General features: G+C 37.9%; 1 protein-coding gene across 1 annotated transcript in view; it reads left to right on the forward strand.

The window, feature by feature from the left end:
* Window positions 1–20,843, forward strand: part of SLC25A26 (solute carrier family 25 member 26) — a 138,406-nt gene that overhangs the window by 94,108 nt on the left and 23,455 nt on the right. Inside the window, exon 6 of the mRNA XM_069476043.1 lies at window positions 14,311–14,355. Coding sequence (XP_069332144.1) covers window positions 14,311–14,355 — 45 coding nt within the window. The remainder of the gene's footprint in view (window positions 1–14,310; window positions 14,356–20,843) is intronic.

The raw sequence follows: 20,843 nt of genomic DNA on the forward strand, positions 1-20,843 counted from the left end.
TATTTTCACTTTCCTCCTTTTCTGCTTTCCCCACAGTCAGCTGAGAAGTTTAGGATACTTTTACTCCTGCTGTATTTAGCCCTTCTCCAGCCCGTTAATATTCCTGCGATAGTTTAATACTTTTAGTTCAGTTCTTAGTAGATATTACTTTGCTGTACATTTGTTTTGTTTCAAGTATTTTTAGGATTGATTACATGTTGCCAGGAAGTTAATCATTACTCATTTAGATTAAATACATATGAAACTACCATATTTTTTAATTCTAGAACACTTTTTTTTGTATTTTAGCACCTCTGAAATTGAGATGAACCTTATAATTGATGGTTTTCTAGAATTAGATTTACAAAGATAATTGGCAGGATTTTGACTTATAGTTGGTGGATTCATTGGAATAAATAAAGACATATGAAACTGTATACATAGAAAGCAAGTGTGAGCTCAGACAAGGTTTATTTTTTTACTACTATTCTCTCTTCTGTCCTTCCCCAGAGGTCTCTGTTCTAATTCGTTTGTTTTTTAATCAGGCTTCTTTCTCAGGTATTTTCCTATGTGATGTTTGTGGGTGGTATATTTTCCGAGTATCCATATGTATCTTTTTTTCCTGACAGGTGATAGGAGTAGTGTTTGGGGATTGTCATTTTTCTCTCAGTAGTTTGTTAGAGCTATTGCTATGCTTCCATTGTTGCAGGTGAGAAGTCTGGTGCCTCTTTGATTTTTCTTTTCTGTAATTATGTTGTATTGAGTTGTAAACTTGCGAACTTTTTGTCTTACAGAGTTCAGGAATTTAATAGTATATGTCTAGATCTGTGTCTAAAATAAAATGAGCTCTTAGGCTGAGGTCTGTCTTTGACTCAAGCGAATTTTCTTTTGATACGTGTTTTACTATTGCCTTTCCTCTATCTTTTCATTTTTCTTCTGCTGGAACTGCTTTTCATCTCATTAGATCTGTCCTCCAAATCTCTTATCGTTGTTGTCATTATTTTTATTTTGCTGCTTTGAGATATTTTTTCCATTTGACCTGCCAGACCACAAATTTGGATTTTCACCAAGACCTGTTCAATTCTTTCATTTAACCTACTATATGGTTTATTTGGAAAATCGTGTTTTTAGATACAGGAAGGCATTTTGTGACCCAGATTGGCCTCTCTTTCTTCAAGCAGCTCTATTTGGTTTTGGATTTACTCCCATTGCCCTGACTGATCTCTCGTCTTTCTGGATGCTCAGCCTCCTTATGTCTTGTCATGTCTTCTTGGTCAGTTCACTGGGGCCCAGGGCTGCTCTTGGCTGCTAATGATTCAGAGAGATGAAGCTATGCTGTCCCCCTACTCCCCACCCAAGGGTCATCAGATCTCTGCAGGCCCAGCTTCTCCTAGAACCATTAACTTACGGTCCTTTCCCAGGGTTCCAAGAGGCTGTCTCCAGTCACTTGCCCAAATGCTATAAAATAAAAAAGCACACATTCCAGTTCTGTCTTCTGTACTCCAAAGAACCCAAGCCTTCACTTCCATTTGGCTGTCTGCAGCCCCCAGGCGATGGCCTGTTGCAACAGACAGATTGAAAATGGCAGTGGAGGTAAAGGGAGGTGAGATTATGTCATCCTCTTCCTGGAATCTTTGGGCCTGGATTTTTTATTTTGTCACTGTCTTAACAGTTGTGGATGTATGCTTTTGCCCCGACTTACCAACAGTAGGAAAAAAAGAATTAGTTGTGAAAGCTAGAAGACCTGTGGGGTAGATCATATTACTGTTCTGAACTGTTTGCTTCTTTCCCTGTAAGAAGATTGATTATCCTTCGCTGCCTGTTGCTGTGTGATTTGTAGTGCCTCCCTATCCCGTAGTCAGGCTTGGCATTAGGACTTGGCCAGTGGAATGTGAGTGGAAGTGTTAGTGTGGCAGTCCTGAACAGAAGCTTTAAGTGGTATAGCAAGTTTCTATCAGCCCTCTTGCTTCTTCTGCCTTTTACCCTGAGAATGGCATGTCCCAGATACGGTCTGTTTTTCCTGGTTGGATCCTGGAATGAGAAGACATGTGCAGCAAAAGCTACAGCCTTAAGGGCAGCCATAGCCAACCTATAGCTGACGTGGAATGTGACTAGGAAATGCAAGTGTGATGTATGCCATTGAGATTTCAGGGTTGTTTTGTTACTGCAGCAAAGCTGACTGGTAATATCTGGTTTAATTTCTTGCTCCTCTTTTAATTAGCTAATATTTATTTTTTCCACCATCTTTTTAAATCGGTATCATACATTCTGTTTCGTATACTAATTTACCTCTTAATTGGCTGATATTAATGAACTGTTGTAACTAAGGTCAAATGCTGATTACCTGTGGTAGAGTGTTTACAAATTATATAATGGTTCTAACCCATGTAACAACTAAAGGAAAAGATAACCAGTAAATTGTAGGCAGCGTCTTGTGGCAGTTTATTACCCATTTATCTAATGCCCTGCTACGTGAACTTACTCTTCTGGAAGCACGCCTTCTCTCTAAATGCATAGAGCAGTTTATTTACAGATGTCAACACTGGGCTTCAATGCTATTTTCTATTATCATACATAAGAGTTAATTGGAAAAGCATTTTTGGAGGGGCTTTCCAAAGCTGGAATTTCCTGGGATGTGTATATACATATGCATATTTATCTGGCCCATTGGCATAGCTGACTAACAAATATAGAGAATGGGATTTATTTTTGTATTTTAGCCCTTTTGTATGTAATTGATATTCACTTTTCTTATTTTCTTATTCTGTTCTCAAGACATTGTTCTAACAAATATTTGTAAATCAGTAGCTGATGAGTGGGGAAAGAGCATTCCTTGGACTATGAACCAGAACACCTGGGTTCTGCCCTAACCCTGCTACTGGTCTTGTCCCCTAGACCCCTACTGTCTCTTCTTTCTTCCCTTTGCCTTCCTCGTTCATTCATGTAGTAAATATTTACTGAGTGCTCTGTTATGCAGGAAGCTGGCTGTGGGGAGAAGGAAGCCAGACACCTACCTCCCTGCCCTCATCAAGCTTCCTGCCCTCTCTTCTGCTCCCCCACCTCCTCTGTCTTGCAGCCATACAGTCCTGTAAATTAGTCAGTGCTGCATTACTGCTTAGCCTCCTTGTTGTTGTTTTATGTTAATGCGGCTGCTTTCAAAAGTGCTTTTAATACCACTTGATTGTTTTGGAGAAGCTGAGGGGGTTGCTGAGGGAGGAAGGCAGGCAGGTAGGAGGGAGGCAAGGAGCTGTTCCTGGGGACTCACCACCCTGAACACCTATTTTTATTTTTCATGATTCTTTTCAAGGTGTAATTTTGTGTGAATGCACAGAGGATGTTTCTATACAAATGATTTGAATATTAGGTGAGAACTTCTATTGCTCTTGGCTAGTCTTCACAATTGTATTTATTTTTTAGAATTTGGGAAACTGTCAATTAGAACATCTTTATTACCGGAAAAATTGCTTCAGAAGTAGGGAAAACCTGGTTAAATAAGCATGTGCCTTTGTTAACAAGGACATTCGATAGAATAATAAGGAAAATAATCTACTTTTTATGGTAGAATTCCTTGAGGGGTTGGTTACTCATTTTTCCTTTCTCCTCTTTATTGCTGTCTGAGTAAAAAGATGCTAAAATGTGCTGCTGGCAGAGAAGAAAGGAACTGTGCATGCTGATGCCATTCTCGACTGCAGAAAAAAATCTTAAGACAACCTGATTATTTTATTTTGTAAAGGATTAAAACTGCATGCAAATTCCAACCGAAAACATCTGCCTCCTGATTCTGTGCCATCTTGACAGGAATTCTGGTTTTGAAATGTCTGAGTCTTAAGCACCTCCCTCAACTATTCCCTGCTGTTTTCTTAGAGGACTTAAGTCAACATTGCTTAACATACTGGAAATAACTGTGCAGAACTGCAAACTAACTTCTTCATTTGCTTCTTATATACCAGAAGAAATTGTTCAGGTTACATGAGCAAGAACTATCCAAATTGCTGAGTAACTATTTTAAAAATTGTGGAGTGATCCACAGTTCATTCCAGGAAGCCAGTGAAAATAAATGGATCACTGAAGGAATCAGTGTATATGTGTATGCATGTCTATATGTGTATATATTTATATATTAATAGATTTTAAAAAACTTTAGTGTTTCTACTTTTATTTCATAAGAATCTCAACTATCAAAAATAGTCCTTTAAAATTTTTTATTTTTATTTTTAGGTAGGGCACAACCTGTGTCTACTTGTGCTGTCATATTTATATTGTGCTAAGTCAGACATATGTTGGTAATTTTTGATGCCATAATTGCACTGCATAAATAATGCTCATAGACTCCTGGAAGTAGGATGGAATCTTACAGCAAGTATTGAGCATTAGCCAGGGGGTCAGTTAATATTGAATTTAACATTAGAATCACTCACTAGAAATGTGAAAGCCAGTACTATTGTATGATTTTCATTATTATTGATTCGTTAAACTTGATACCTAAAAGATTTCTTTGTGTTCTGATATCCGTGAATATTAACACTGGGCATTTTCTAAGGATGTTTGTGCTAAGGAAGTATTAGTAATACTGGGCCTTACCCTACCATGTTACTGTTAAGAAATATGTTCAGAAATACTTATATTCTGTATGATATAGCTGGAATGTCCTATGTATTAGAAATGATTAAACAAAAATAATGTTTTATGAGGAAGAAAATTAGAAATAAGCCATCAATGAGGGACAGTTAAATATTATGAAGTATTATGCAGTGGTCACAAAGAATGACAGATCTATATTCGACATGGAAATATCTCTAAGACATTATGTAGGGGGAAAACCAAATATTGGAACTATATGTATACTAATGTTTCATCCAAATAAATAAATATATACATACATACCCCAAAAACTAAACCCTAAAACTAAATGTCTTGCGATAAGTAAGAAGATACATCCCAAATGTTAACGACAGTTAACTTTGGTTGGACTTCTGGATATTAATTTTAATAACGAGGATGTAGTCACGCCAACTCATACACTTACATTTTATTGTGGAATATTTCAAATATACACAAACTAAACAATAGTATAATGAACCCTAGAGTACCCATCACCACGCTGCAACAGTTATCAATATTCTGCCATTTTTATTTCATCTAAAACTCCACCCATTCTTCACCTCAACTTTTATATTTTTTACAATACATTTTTAGATAAAATTTGTGTACATTGAAATGCACAATTCATGTGTGTACACTTTTGACAAATATACGCACTCATGTAACCCTACCCCTATCATAATATTGAATATTTTCATATCCCTAGAATATTCTCTTGTACCCCATCCCATTCTGCCCACCCAGATTATTTTTGTCTTTTCTAGAACTTTATATAAATAGAACCATACAGTGTGAGCTCTTTTTGTGTCTGACTTCTTTTGCTCTGCCTAACCTGTGTGAGGATTATTGGTATTACAGCATGTATCGATAGTGAATGTGTGAATATACCACAATTTGTTTATTGCTGTACAGTTTATGCACTGTTGATGGATATTACCTATTATGATTAAAGCTGCATGACATTCATGTACACATCTTTCAGTGGACATATATTGTTACTGCTCTTGGATAAATACCGAGAAGTAACATTTCTAGATGAAATACATACATAGGAAACACTTTTCGAGAGTGATTGTTCATTTCAGGTTCCCACCAGCATGGCGTGAGAGTTGCGGTTGCTCCACATCCTCACCATTATTTGGTTTTGTCGGTCTGTGGTTTCAGCCGTTTTAGTGGGTTCTAGCACCTCATCATGGTTTTTTGAGAAATATTTTAAAAGTTGTGGTAAAATAGATATAACATATAATTTGCCATTTTAAACATTTAAAGTGTACAATTCAGTATCATTAATTACATTCACAGTGTTGTGCAACCATCACCACTCTGTATTCCCAAATCCTTTTCATCACCTTACACAGAAACTCTGTGCTCATTAAGCAGCAGCTCCCCACTCTCCTCTCCCCCCAGTCCCTGGGAGCCTCTTAGCTAGTTCCTGTCTCTATTAATAATTTACCTATTCTAGATATTTCATGTAAATATAATCATACAATATTTGTCCTTTTGTGTCTGGCTTATTTTACCTGGTTTGATGTTTTCAGAGTTCATAGTGTGGCATGTATCAGACTTTCTTTCCTTTTTTGGCTGGATAATATTCCATTGTATGTATATACCACATTTTGTTTATCCATTCATCTATTGATGGATTTGGGTTGTTGTTCTACTGTGACCTGTGTTACAGTGAAGATTCAGATATGAGTGTCTGTTTGAGTCTGTCTTCAATTATTTTGGCTATATATACCTAGGAATAGGATTGCTGGGTCATATGGTAATTGTATGTTTAACTTTTTTAGGAAACACCAAACTGTTTTCTCAATGGATTTTATTTAGCATTTCCCTGATGACTAATGATGTTGAGTATCTCTTCAGGTGCATATTAGTGACCTGTATATCTTCCTTTGCGAAGTGCTTATTCAAGTCTTTTGCACATTTAAAAAATTGGGTTGGTTTTATTGTTAAATTTTGAAAGTTCTTTATATTCTGAATACAAGTTCTTTGTCAGATACATGTTTTGCAAATATTTTCTTTCAGTCTGTGGCTTGTCTTTTTATTGGGTATATACCCAGAGGTGGAATTGCTGGATCTTGTGATAATTGTATTCTTAATTTTTTGAGAAATAGCCCTACTGTTTCGAGCAGCTGCACCATTTACATTCCCACTAACAGTGGACAAGATTTCATTTTCTCTGGATCCTTGGCAACACTTGTTATTTTCTGTTTTTGTTGATAATAGCCTTCCTGATGGGTGTGAGTTGATATTTTATTGTGGTTTCGATTTGTGTTTCCCTAATGATTAGCGATGTTGAACATCTTTTTAGATGCTTGTTGTCTGTTTGTATATCTTCTCTAGAAAAATATCAATTCAAGTCCTTTGCCCTTTTTAAAATCAAGTTGTTTTATTGTTGAGTTCTTTACACATTCTGGATATTAACTTCTTATCAGATACATGATTTGGAAATATTTTCCCTCATTTCCTAGGTTGCCTTTTCACTCTGTTGATTGTGTTCATTGATACACATAAGTTTTTAATTTTGATGTAGTCCCATTTGTCTAATTTTGCTTTTATTGCTTGTGCTTTTGGTTTCATATCCAAGAAATCATTGCCAAATCGAATGTTATGAACTTTTCCCTATGTTTTCTTTTAAGAGTTTTATGGTTTTAGGTCTTCTATTTAGGTCTTTCATCCATTTTGAGTTAACTTTTATATACCGTCTAAAGTAAGGGTCCAACTTCATTCTTTTGCATGTGGATATCCAGTTTTCCCAGCACCATTTGTTGAAAAGATTGTTCTTTCCCCATGGAATGGTCTTGGCACCCATGTTGAAAATTGTTTAACCATATACGTGAGGTTTTATTTATGGGCTTTCTATTCTGTTAGACTATATGTCTGTCTTGATACTACAGCCACACCGTTTTGCTCTTTGTAGCTTTGTGGCAACTTTTGAAATCGGGAAGCGTGAGACCTCCAACTTCGTCTTATTTTCAAATCGTTTTGACTATTGAGGTACCTTGAGATTGCATATGAATTTTAGGGTAGATTTTTGTATGTCTTCAAAATACGCTGTTGGGATTTTTCTTAACAGTGCCTTTTGATGAACAGAAGTTTTAAAATTTGATGTAGTTTAATTTTCAAAACTTTTTTCTCTTAATGGTTATTGCTTCTTGTGGTCTGAGAAATTCCTTCCTACCTCTAGGTCACAAGTCTCATCTGGTTTTTTTTTTTTAAAGCTTTATAGATTGAGCTTTTATCCCTAGGTTTGTGATCCATCTCTTATTAATTTTTGTATGTATGGTTTTGAGCTTGGGGTCTGCATGTGGATAGCCAGTTGTTTTAGTACCATTTATTGAGAATACTGTTTTTGAACTTTCTGTTCTGTTCCATTGTTTTGTCTATGCCTATTGTCCTGATTACTGTCCTGATTACTACAATTTGATAGTAAATCTTGAAATCAAATATTGTTAGTACTCCAGCTTTATATAAATACATTTTTCAGCATTAATTGGTTATTCTGGATACTTGGCATTTTCAGGTAAATCAGCTTGTCAATCTGTATTTTTAAAATAGAAAGAGAAGCCTGGTTGGATTATGATTGGGATTGCATTGAAATGATGGGTTATTGAGGGGAGAATTGACATTTTAGCAATAGTGAGTTTTCTAGTTATTAATAGCATATCCTCTATTTAGGTCTTCTTTAATTTCTATTAATGGTGTTTTGTAACTTTCAGTACAGAGGTGCTATAAGTCTTTGTTAACCTTATTCCTACATATTAATAGTTTATGTTATTTTGATGCTATTGTAAGTAGAACTGTTTTTTTTGAAAGTTGCTTTTCATGTATTTGCTGCTAGTATTTAGAAATTCTATTGTTTTTTTTTTTTTTTGTGTGTGTGTGTGTGTGTATGTGTGCGTATTAATTCCTTAGGATTTTCAGCATAAACAATCATGTCATTTGTGAGTAGGGACTATTTTACTTCTTTTCTTTGTTTTTATTTATTTATTTATTTATTTTTGCCTGATTACACTGACTAGAACCTCCAGTGCAATGTTTTTTGTTTTTTTTTTTTTTTTTTTTGTTGAGACAGAGTCTCACTTTGTTGCCCAGGCTAGAGTGAGTGCCGTGGCGTCAGCTTAGCTCACAGCAACCTCAGACTCCTCGGCTTAAGCGATCCTACTGCCTCAGCCTCCCGAGTAGCTGGGACTACAGGCATGCGCCACTATGCCCGGCTAATTTTTTTTCTATATAGATTTTTTTAGTTGTCCATATAATGTCTTTCTATTTTTAGTAGAGACGGGGTCTCGCTCAGGCTGGTCTCGAACTCCTGACCTTGAGCAATCCACCCGCCTCGGCCTCCCAGAGTGCTAGGATTACAGGCGTGAGCCACCGCGCCCGGCCTCCAGTGCAATGTTGAACAGAAGTGGTGAGAACAAACATCCTTGCCTTGTTCATGGTCTTTAGGGGGAAGCATTTAGTCTTTCATCATTAAGAATATTAGCTATCAGATTGAGGAAGTTCCCTTCTGTTCTTACTTTGAGAAGCATTTCTATCATGAGTAGTTATCAAATACTTACATACTTTTTAAAAAACAGTGAAACTTGTTTTTAGGACTCAGAAGTATAGCGAATTACAGACTAATTTGACATTGCCATTATCTTCATTACAAAATAGCGTCATATAACTGGCACTCTAACATGTCATCGATCTACTAGGAGCCACTTCCACCTGGACAAAATTACTGTGATGAGTCTATAGAATGTAGAGAAAGAAAATCTAATCATTACCGTCAGTGATAACATTTATTAAGCATTTCCTGTGTCTGATGCACTGAGTTAGTAATTGACTATACTCCCAATGGTCCCGCCCTTGAAGTCTAAAAGATTTACTGAAGAATCAGACTGCTCACACTCATTTCCTTTTCTCTGTTAGATTCTGTTACTCATGTGTCCATTTTGTGCATTCTTTGGAAAGATGCTTTAGGAATTTTAGTTATGTCTTATTAACCTAAGGAGTAATTCGCTTTAAATTATTTTTCCTTTTAGGTTAATTTCCTTTATTAGCACATATGCGGTGCAAATAAATGGGTTGTAGTTGTTAAATTAAAAAATGAAAAATGTATTTACTAATAGGATGCTTCCTGGTATGTTAAATACTAACAGACTAACTGAATGGTTCTCACTTTTTTGTTGTTTTTTAAGAATAATGGTCCCTTTGGGGCAAGGAGGTTTTAGGTCTTCAACCTCATTTGTCCTTGGTTACCACTGGGGTTGAATGGGAAAAGGCACAGAGTATCTAAGAGAAGAATGGCTTTGTTATCTATGGGATTTGAGAATTGAAAACTCAAAATCTTGCTCTGAAATTTGGAAATTGTCCTGCAACAAAAAGGAGACCCTCCTGTGAATCACTTGTAGGATCCCTTGAAAATTGGAATGGGCCAGTCCTTGGACCCACTCCGATACGCATGGCAAGCCTACCAGTTCCATGCTGTTCTTCAGACCCCTTCTAATTGGAGGTCTTGCACATGGTTATGTGTAGTTTTTTGTTTTTTTATCTTCTTGATAGAGTTTTTTGGTTATTTCTGCCAAGTGTGATGGCTTTCACAGCTTTTAAAATGTACTTGCTTGTTCCTTAGGCTTCTTAGATCTCACTAATAGCAGCATTGTGTTCATTGCAGCTTACATTCAAGTCTTATTTTTAAAACTGTATTGGTACTCTGTTGTGATTGTTCCATTGAAAAATAGAATTTGAGAGCTAAATGATACCTTAGAAACCATGTCTTCAATATTCCCTCAGTTATATTATAAATCCCTTCACTATTAAAGAACCATTAGGTTACAGACATTTATTTTAAGATCACAGGGTTAGACTCTTCAGGGTTAATTCTAGTCGAGTACTTTGAGATGGGTAAAGCGTGCTCATAATATAATTTTGTACTTTATTACCTCAGTGATGCCCAGCGCTTCCTTCCCCTCTTTACCACACCCAGATTTCGGTTTATCTACTTCACCTGGAATCCTCACTTGGCCTTTTGCATAGAATTACTGCTCTGTTTATTGCTGAGTGGAATCCATGTTGAATTTCAGCAGGTTTTTTCCCCCCTACATCTGCGTCTTTGATGGTAGCTGGGTTTACTGCCACTCACTTATTAGTGCCCTGGGTCTTAACAACCTTATTCAAACAAAACATCTTAAATGGAGGCATTAAACAGGTCACAACAGTGAGCCATTTTGTAGCTTTTGGTGCAATAAAATGGGTAGGTTGTGTTTTGGAATATAAGACCTCTGAGTGCAGCTATTCATTTTCTTCATCTATAAAACATTTTAGAATAACAGCTTACATCTGTTTGGGGTATAAAATTCCTCGTTTTGAAGAAACATCACTGTTATGTAACTCCACGCCAGACGCAGGGAGGGTGCTAGCTCTCTGACGGGCCCGGGTTCCGTGGACGTTGAGAGAAGTATTTGTTTTAGCCGTGCAGCCGTATTTGCTGGCAGTCGTCCGTTCACATGTGTGGAACACATTTTCATTGTTATTTCTTCATATCGTAAATGACAATACGTGTGCAATAATGACTTTGACTCGAAGAATATTTGAAATGCTTTCACATATTAGAAGTTTATGAGGGACAGTTCACTACTGGAAGTCAGAAATAAATTCATGCATTTATAGCACATTTAATTAATATGTTAGAGAGTAAAGTTGGGGTTTACTGTCAGCTCACTTTAAAAAATAAATACCCAAGGGAATTTGGCCATTCGAAATGTGTGATTTTAAAATTATTTCTTTAAACTGAAGGAACGATTTAATAAATAACTTCTAGTAAAGGAAATATGGGCAAAAAGCTTATCTGTAGGATCCAAAATCTAATAGTATTAAGTACTAAATAACTGCAGATAACATTCAGTGCAATTTTGTAGGTTATTTTAATCAAGAAGTGATTAATGATAGCCTTGACTGCTACATTTTAAAGATTGTTTCATCTTATAAATGTGAAATATTTACATTCTTGTTAAAATGTGATGTATTTGCCTTTGAGAAGAGAGAGTACAAAGGAGAAAATGAAAATAATCTATAATCCTACTGCCTATGAGTCCTCTTGGGTTTATTTTAATTATAAATTACAAATTTTTAAAAATTTAAAAAAGCTTTTAGAAACTCATATGGTCAGGTTTTGGGAGGATTTTGATAATTAATTGGAAATACAGTACCTTAGTTTCAGAATAGATGATGTCAGATGCATTTATGTTTTAGTGACAATAAGAAGCTAAACTAAATTTTGATTCCTCTTGTGGAACGTTAACATTCAAGGTGGGGGGGGGCTGCTTATGATGACAACTATAAACTTCTCTGAGGTTCTAGTTTGTCAAATTAATCCAGGCTGTAGACAATGATATTGTTCTTCACTGCCATTTCTTTCCTGAATGGGAGACAGATTTTCTTTCTGTGGCCACTGTGTGTCAAACTGAGGGCCATCATTTTCTGTAGCAATGACAGATGATGCTAGACCTTAAATTTCTGATTAAATATAAATATTTCAGAAATAATGCCCTTAATTCCTGTGCTGGTAAATACCTCAAATCATGGGGACCCCTCCCCCAACCCCCAGACACATACAGTGATAATGTTCAAAGTCCACATTTGCTTTTCACTTGCAGCTGAGCTGACTACGGAATAACAACCCTGGGGCCATGGCATGTTCATGGCGGTGGCTCCGGTCCTAGTACTGGTCCATAGGGGCAGTGACTGGGTATCACTTAAGCTAGGGGCTGGGGTCTGCTGGAATTCAGGCATTTTTATTTTAGGAAATACGAGGTGGGTTTCTATTTTAGAATTTCAGAAAATTTCATTAAAAGCAAATAGACTGTACTAGGGGTGAACTTATATGCAGATAACTACATTTCGATGACTTTGAGATAGAGTAGTAGTTCCACAGGATTTTGAAGTCAGATCATCTGGGCTTTTTACTTCCTAGCTGTTTGCCTTTAGGCAAGTTACACAGCTTCTCTGAACCTCAGTCTCCTCATCTATAAAATGAGAATAGATATAATACCTCAATGTCTTAGAGGGTTATTATGAGGATTCAGTGAAATAAAACTTATCCAGTGCTTATGAGCACAGTGCCTGGCATGTGGAAAGTCCATGGTGATTCTAGCCCTGTTGTAAGACAACTAATTGGAAATACTTACTATGTGATTGTCTTGACCACTCATACTTCGTTACTGTGGATACTCTTCTCCCTGACTGCACTTGGGACTACGTCAGGTGTCCAGGCCCACTTCTTGTGTCTGGTTAGGACTTCTCTATTCCTTCAGCGTTGATTCCGTGACCCGTCCATCCTTCTGCCGCCACAGTTAGGCACTTGTCCCCAGGCCGAATCAGTGAGAACGGAGAATGAGGACAAGTGGTTTGAGGGAAAGGAAAGGGTTTATTTATTTGTCGGCAGATGAGGAGGGCAGCAGACTGGCGTCTTGAAAGACCGCTGTCTGGCTGTGAAGCAGAAATACTGGGCTTTTTAAAGGGGGGTGTTCAGAGGTTGGGTCAGGGTCTGTGTGACCAGTGTCACATGTGGCTTTGGGCTATTGTTCAGCTGTCGGTGGTGGTTTTGGTTGACCTTATCTCCAGTGAAGATGACCTCTGGACAATTCTGTTGAGCCATCTCCTGTGGTTTAAGATGTTAGAAAATAAAGAACATTTTTCTGGGCCTTTGATTGGCCTTGGGCAGGAATGCAGGTTTTAATTCCCAGGAAGGGTGGGGGTTTTAAAGAGACAACTTGTAATACATTTTGCCCTTTTTCAGCCCCTTACCTCTGTTATCCTTCCTTCCTTCCTTCCCTCCTTCCTTCCTTCCTTCTTTCCTTCCTTCCTTCCTTCCTTCCTTCCTTGAGGGGACAGCCTTCCCACTCCCAGACTGGCTGCTCTCTTCCCGAGTCCCCTTTCTCAACCTGCCCTTTCCAGGTGGCCCTGTCTCCTCTTTCTTCACTACCCCACCTACCCTTGCCCTTTCCACATCCTCCCCCCTCTTCTCTTATCTCCCTCCCTTCTTTCTCTCTCTGCTTCCTCGCCTCTCTCCCCTCTCCCTCCATACTCCTCCTCCTCTCTCCTTCCCACTCCATCTCTCTCCCTTTTTGCCTCTCTTCTTTTCCTCTCTCCACTCCTTTCTTTCCTTCCATTCCCCTCCTTTCTATTCCCTCTCTCATCCTGTCCCCCTCTCCTCCCTGGCTTGGCTGCCCCCACCCTCTCTTACCCTCCATCTTTCTCCTCCCTGTTTCTCTTTGAAATCCTAACACTTTGCCTACTGAGTAGACAGCCTTGGCCCTTAAGGGAAACATATTGATTGAGTCTTTAAAGTCTTTATTACTTATGATGGGGAATATTTATTTTGTCATTTCAGTAGCCAGACTATATGCTTCACTTTCCGTTCGAAAGGGCTTCACAGCATCATTTTATATCTTTGGGGCTCAAAGAGTTAGAGGATCTACAGGCTATAGTTTAACTCTTTTCCCAAACATTACGTATATTATACCTGTAAGTTTGTTTGATATTAGCATTGTTATACATAAAGTTCAAATGAAAAAAACATTTCTAAATAATAATTACAGGTTCTGACATTACTATATGAACCTGGAATTATTGTTTAGAAACATTATTTCATTTGCTCAAACATTATTTCATTTGTTCAAATGCTGATCTTTCTTGTTTAATGTATTTGATTTTTTTCTTTTTTCTTTCTTTCTTCAGATTCCTTTCTCTTTGGTCCAGTTTCCCTTATGGGAGTCCTTAAAGGTAAGTTTTTCAATCTTCATATTAAATTTGTCTCTAATTATCACAAGTACCCAATAGTCTGAGTGTGGAAGCGTAGAATATAATGTTGACTAGAGGTTTAAAAACTCAGAAGTATTAGCAGTTGAAAGTGCTTTTTATGTGTGCTTCATTTGCCAGTTCAGCCTTTAAACCTGTTCAGGTGGCTGAGACACTAGGCAGTAAGCTGGGCGGGCGTAACTGAAATCCACACGTTTGCTTTACTTTCTTTGCGTATCGTACTCTCTTTGCACCCAGTGGAATTTTGTTTTACTTTACGTGCATGTGTGTGTGTGTGTGTGTGTGTGTGTGTGTGTAGGGAGGTTAAGGACTAACAGTGACAGTAAATGGAAAAGAAAAGAAAACAAGGGAACCTAGGGCCTGCATATTCATAGGCTGAGAAGGCCAGGCGCAGGGGCATCTCCCCACGCATCCCTCACGGGGGAAGGTCACTCATCTGTTTAAAACCAACAAAGTTTTAAAAGCCTGTGTTCAAAACATGCAGAGATGTTGCATTACTTTTTCACCCTCTGACGCAGCGATTTGAAAATTGTGGGTCGTGATATGATTTGTGTAGGTCTTTGCCAGCATTTTAAAGATCATAATAAAAAAATGTTAGCATCTTCCATGGTAAGGATCAGTATTATTTTGTAAAACTTCAATGTTGTGCTTGCATGAACGTGCGCACATCTTTACTGGGTTGCAATGTAAAATGTGTTTTTACTGTGGATAATGGTCAAAAAAACCTTGAAAGCCCTTGTTCAAGTGAAAATGTTTTGTAAAGGACCAAACTGTGAAATTCCTAGGTGGGCATTAGATGATACAAAAATAAAGGAATTACCCCATAATTTTACAGTTACTAATCATGGATTACTCATATAAAATATCTTTTGAAGAATACAATAAACAGTATTTAAACTCTGAAATAAATTGTGTTGAGGTTATATATTAAAGGATAATAAATTGAGATAAGATATTCTTTTAAAAAATAAACTCTGGAACATTAAGTATTGGGAAATACTTCTTCTGAGAGATCTGATTTTTAAGGAGTAGTACTGCTCATTTAATATAGTTGTTTGGGTCTTTTGTTGTTATTTTGTTTGTTTTTATTTTTACCATTTCCTACATGGTGCATGGTGAAAATAGATTTCTCAGGCCCTGTTTCAGGGCATGATGTAACAGCTATCCAATGAGAAGGTCACATTCCATTAGCATAACAGCTCTCCTTTTTAGTGTGTGACAAAAGAACAATGAAGCCAACAGCTGTCCAGCAAACAAGACTCACTTTATTAGTGTCTCAATAACTGGCATTCACACAGATTCTGCACACTCTGACATCCTTATGCTGTAACTCTGCAAAGGAATGTTTTGAGGCCCAAAGAAGGAAAGAACATGGGGTTTATTTCTTTTCAATATTAAGAACATTTGTAGAGTTCTAGCTAGTTAAGAAACATCTAGAAGTTTTCAGAGTAATCACAGATAACAGTGCTATGCTTTAAAAATTTCCTTTGAGCAAATGTTGAGATGGTATAGTTTTTTGGTTTTTGTTTTTTTTAACGTTGCGTTTCTTGAGGAATAATTTACATACAGTAAAATTCGCCCTTTATAAATGTACATTTCTATGAGTTTTGACAAATGTTCATTACCACCACCATAACTAAAATAGAGAATATTGCCATCACTCCAGAAAGTTCCCTCACGCCCCTTTCTAGTCAGTGCCCTCCCTCTATGCCCAGTCCCTGCCCACTTGCTGTTCTGATAGTTTTCCTTTTCCAGAGTATCATATAAACAGAGGATACTAATTAGCATTTTGTGCCTTGCTTCTTTCATTTAATATAATGCTTTTGAGATTCATGCATGTTGTTGCTTGTGCCAATAGTTTGTTTCTTTTTATCACTTTGTATTATTCTGTGGGTGTGAGGATGTACAGCAGTTTGTTTATTCACTAGTTGATACACATTTGAGTTGTTTCCAGTTTTCGATGATTATGAATAAAGCTGCTATAAGTATTTGCATATAGTATTTGTATGGACATATGTTTTTCTTTCTCTTGGGTAAGTACCTAGGAATGGCATTGCTGGGTCGTAAGGAAAAGTATATGTTTAATTTTATAAGACAGTGTCAAAGTCTTTTCCAAAGTGGCTGTACCATTTTGCATTCCCATCAACAGTGTATGAGAGTTCCGGTTGCTCTACATCCATGTCATTACTTGTTACTAAATTTAAAAAATTTTCAGCCATTCTAATAGTTGTGAATGGGCATCTCATTGTGGTTTTAATTTGCAATTCCGTCATGACTAAATAATGTCAAGCATTTTTTCATATAATAGTGTTTTTGTAACATCTACATGTGAAATCAGTGCTTTTGTAGAAGTAGACAATTGTTGGCATGTCTCTTATTTCTGTGTTTACTATTTAAACTTGCTTTTGCAACCATAGAGGGAGATTGTATTATGTGGGAGGATTTCTCTGTTGTGTTTACATAGGAATACTACTCAGAAAATTTTTCTCAGCCAAGACTTTAGCAGATTGCATACACATTGTCCCGCCGGGAGTGAGGTCTGCAGCCGGGGAGGCCACTGTTAGCTTACACCTAACTGTCTTAAAGCCATCATCATTCTCACATCACTTCTTCCTGCTGTCTCTCCCATTTCTATTAATCACTGTTCTTCTGACCACCTGGTCTCATACCACAGATTAAAATTCGATTCTCTTGTTTCTCCTTCTGCATATCATGTTACTCACCAAGTCTTGTTGACTCTGGTTCTTTGGAACCCATGGCCACCTTTTACCTGATTCTTACGACCTTAAGCCTGGCTCAAGTCCTGACAGGTTCTCTGCTGTCTCATCCGTTCCACGCATTGAATTTGTGTGATCTTCCTTAAACATCTCTTTGAAGTAACATGTATGTTCTCTAAAACATTTAACTTTCTAAAACTCTAAAAGATGAAGTTCTTGGCACTCAAAGATCTCTACACTGGGTTTTTCAGCTCCCTCCCCCTATACTTTTTTTTTCCTTCCCCTCCAACCAGAATAGCCACCTACTGCCTCTAAATATGAAATATGTTCTTCCCTCCACTACCCTCCCCTGTTCTTTGACTTTTTTCTGCAATGTGCTTCCAGGGGTCCAAAAGCATTGCCTCTTTCAAAGCTCAGTTCAGGTTTCGATCTCCTGCTTGAAGACTTCCAATGCAGGCCTTGAAGATCTCCGCTCTCATTTGTCTGTATTGCTGACTGGTATTTAATCACATCCTATATTGTGTGAAGTTTGCAGACAGCGTACCTGTACTGCCTCCTGTTCTGAGCTGAACCACAAAGATGAGTAAGACATGGCTAATGCCCTTGACGAGCTTAGCGTCTACCAGGGAGGCACACACACAACCCACAGATGGCTTAAGTGGAGCGTGTCTCTAACTGGAGAATACACAGGGTAATGTGGGAGCCAGTCCCCCGACTCTCCAAATCTGTCACTGCACTACCTCATTTCTTATGGTCGTCTTTTTTTTACGTATACTTACAAACACATATTTTAGATGAAAGAAGACAAGACATCATAAAGAGGGAGGGGAAGAAAAAAGGGTAAAATTATCATATCCATAACCTCAGAGAAGATAATTTCCCTTTAAGTTTTATGTTTACCTTGGAACTTTCTGGCAGCTCAACAAAAAGGGAAACATGATAGATTTTATGGTTTCTATTACCTTGACAAAGAACCAAGCCTATTGTTTCATCTTATCCCTTGGGTTTGGGTGCCATCTGTATACTGACTTCACACTTACAACTCTGTGGCAAACCACTTGCTCCGAGTCCCAGCCTCAGATGACAGCTGCCTGGTTGTCATCCTTACTGATGACATCTCAGGGTGACCAGTTCAGAACAGAATTCTCGGTTTTGTTCTCCCCAACCTGTTCCTTCCCATTGTCCACTTTTCAGTAAATAGCACAATGACCTCTTGCTTGCTCAGGTAGAAACTTACGAATTATTCCAGAGTTCTCCTGTTCTCTCATCCCTCATAATCCAGTCCTTCAGCAAGTCCATTCTGCTCATTCAAGCCCCTGGCTCACCTCTTGTTTGAGTTGCTGTATTGGCCTCTCAGATGGGCTCCCTGATTTCACTCTTGCCTCCCTAAAATAGCTTCTTCGCATGACAGTGGAGTGATTTTCTCAAAGAAATAAATCAGATCATACCACTTCCTGCTAAAACCTGTCAGTGACGTTTCTTTAAAAGAAGAATGAAATCCGGAGTTTAATCTCTGGCTGATGAAGGCTCTGGGTAATCTGGCCCCTTCTGCCTCACAGCCTTGGCCCGTGGCACCTGCCTACTGCCCTCGGCCACACGGCGCCCACTTACTGGGCCACAGCCTAGCGCCTCCCCTCGGGGCGCTTCGGATGCGCCAAGCTGGTTCTTACCCCAGGGCCTTTACATCTGTCATTCTCTCTGCCAGAAATACTTTTTATTCATTCATTCTACACATAATTATTTTTTGTGTACCTGTGATAATTATTTTTTGTTTTCTTATTTATTTTGTTAAATTGACAAATGATAGTTGTATGCACTTATGGTGCACCACATGATGTTTTGAAATATGTGTACAATATACACATCGTTACCGAGTGTCTACTGTGTTCCAGGTATTTTCTAGGGTCTGGGGATTTAGTGATCAAGAGGACTGACAAAAATCCCAGCCCCTGTGGAGTGTTCACTCTAGCTCTTTCCCTAGGCTTTTCTCACGTCTACCTTGTTCTCATGCCTCAGGTCTTAGATCAGATGTCACCTCAGGGAAACATCTACATCCCCTGTCCACCTCTCTTTAAAGTAGGATCTGCCCTTCCTCCCTCAGTAATCACAGCACCTATTTATTTCCTTACTGGCATCTTCATAACTTAGTTTATTTAGTTATGCACTTACCATCCCTGTGTGTCAAGTGGATGCTGTGTGCTAGGCCCTAGGCTAAATGCCATGTATTCGTTCATATCTTAACCCAGAGAGGTAGGCCATGTTCTTCGCCCTGCCTTAAAACCAGGAAACTGGAGCCCAGAGTGATTGTCTTTCACCTAGTAACTAACCCGAGTCCTCTGATTGCTGTACAGCACCCTTTTACTATGTGACAGTGTTAATGATGATAGCAACAGTAATAAAAGTAGTAACAGCCAACATTTCTCAAAGTTAGAGTGTGCCAGGTGCTGTAATAACCACTTGCCATGGATTATCTCCTACTGATCTTCATGGTAGTGGACGCTATCCTGATCTTGGTTTTGTAGATGTGGAAACCGAAGGAGAGTTTCAGTGCCTTGCCCAAAGCCACAGGAATACTAAGGGGCACAGCTAGGATTTAAACCCAGGCAAGCTGACTCCACAATTGATGTTCTTAATCACTTTGCATGTAATTTTGCACATTATGCATGATGTCTTTAATGTTTTTACAGTTTCATATGCTCACAAGCTGAGGTCATATTAATATCTAGTCATCTCATTTAAGGCATTTCTGTAAATTGCATTGATTCCTTAACTTAATGACAGAAAACTTAAAAAGTCTGGTCAACATATTTCTCAGACCACCTCTTGCAAACATCCCTTGTCTCTGCTGCACTTGGGCAGGAATTAAACGGTGTTCACTTGAGTCAGTTCTCCGAGACCAGCCACGGGGAGCACAGTTTATGGTAACGAGTGGAGCCAGAACCACATGTTTCCACGTGTTTGTGTTTAATTCCCCCGCAGGACGTTGCTTATTAGAGGAAGGAACTTTGTCTTCTGACTGTTTATGTTTATATTCTTTATGATTCTGGCTTTTATACAGCAGGTGTTTATATAACTATTTGCTAACTGTTTGAAGGTTAGCATTCTTTCTTTTTCAAGTTCCATGCAAAGTTGGGGAACTATATATACGTCAACTGTCTTACTTATAGATTCTTTTAGAAGTATGTTCACAGCTATGAAAATATGTTTTTTCTTTTTAAGCATATAGGTTTTCCCTTACTGAGCTTTAAGTCAAAAGTGAGCATATTCTGAATGGATTTGGTGAAATTTCCTGTAACAATGTCAAGTATTTCTCTGTTATCTTAATATGCAACATCATTTTATAGTGCAGTGTGGAGAGTTGTTAAGTGTACAGGCAGGTCTATGTGGATGCTGTTCTAGACAAAAACCAAAGAATACTGTCGGGTCTAAATAGTCTTGTTACAGCTACAAGGTGTTGTAAAGTAACAAAGCAATAACTGTAAGAGATGCAAGATTTAAGCTAAGCAACACTTGAATCAAAAAGAAAATAAAATCAGTTTGATTTTGTAAGACAGTGACATGCTGATGCTTTTCTAAGATGAAATTGTAGCTTTGTAATAGAAATCAGAGGCTAGTGGATTATCACTTCACTTATAGTACAATGTGTAAAATAATTACTTAGATTTCTCTTTTGTCTTATAAATATTTTAAACATGCAGTACTTTATAAAAGCTGTTTTCAAATTAAAGAATAAAC

This window comes from Eulemur rufifrons, chromosome 7, assembly GCF_041146395.1.
Source record: "Eulemur rufifrons isolate Redbay chromosome 7, OSU_ERuf_1, whole genome shotgun sequence".
In the NCBI taxonomy this organism is placed as follows: Eukaryota; Metazoa; Chordata; class Mammalia; order Primates; family Lemuridae; genus Eulemur; species Eulemur rufifrons.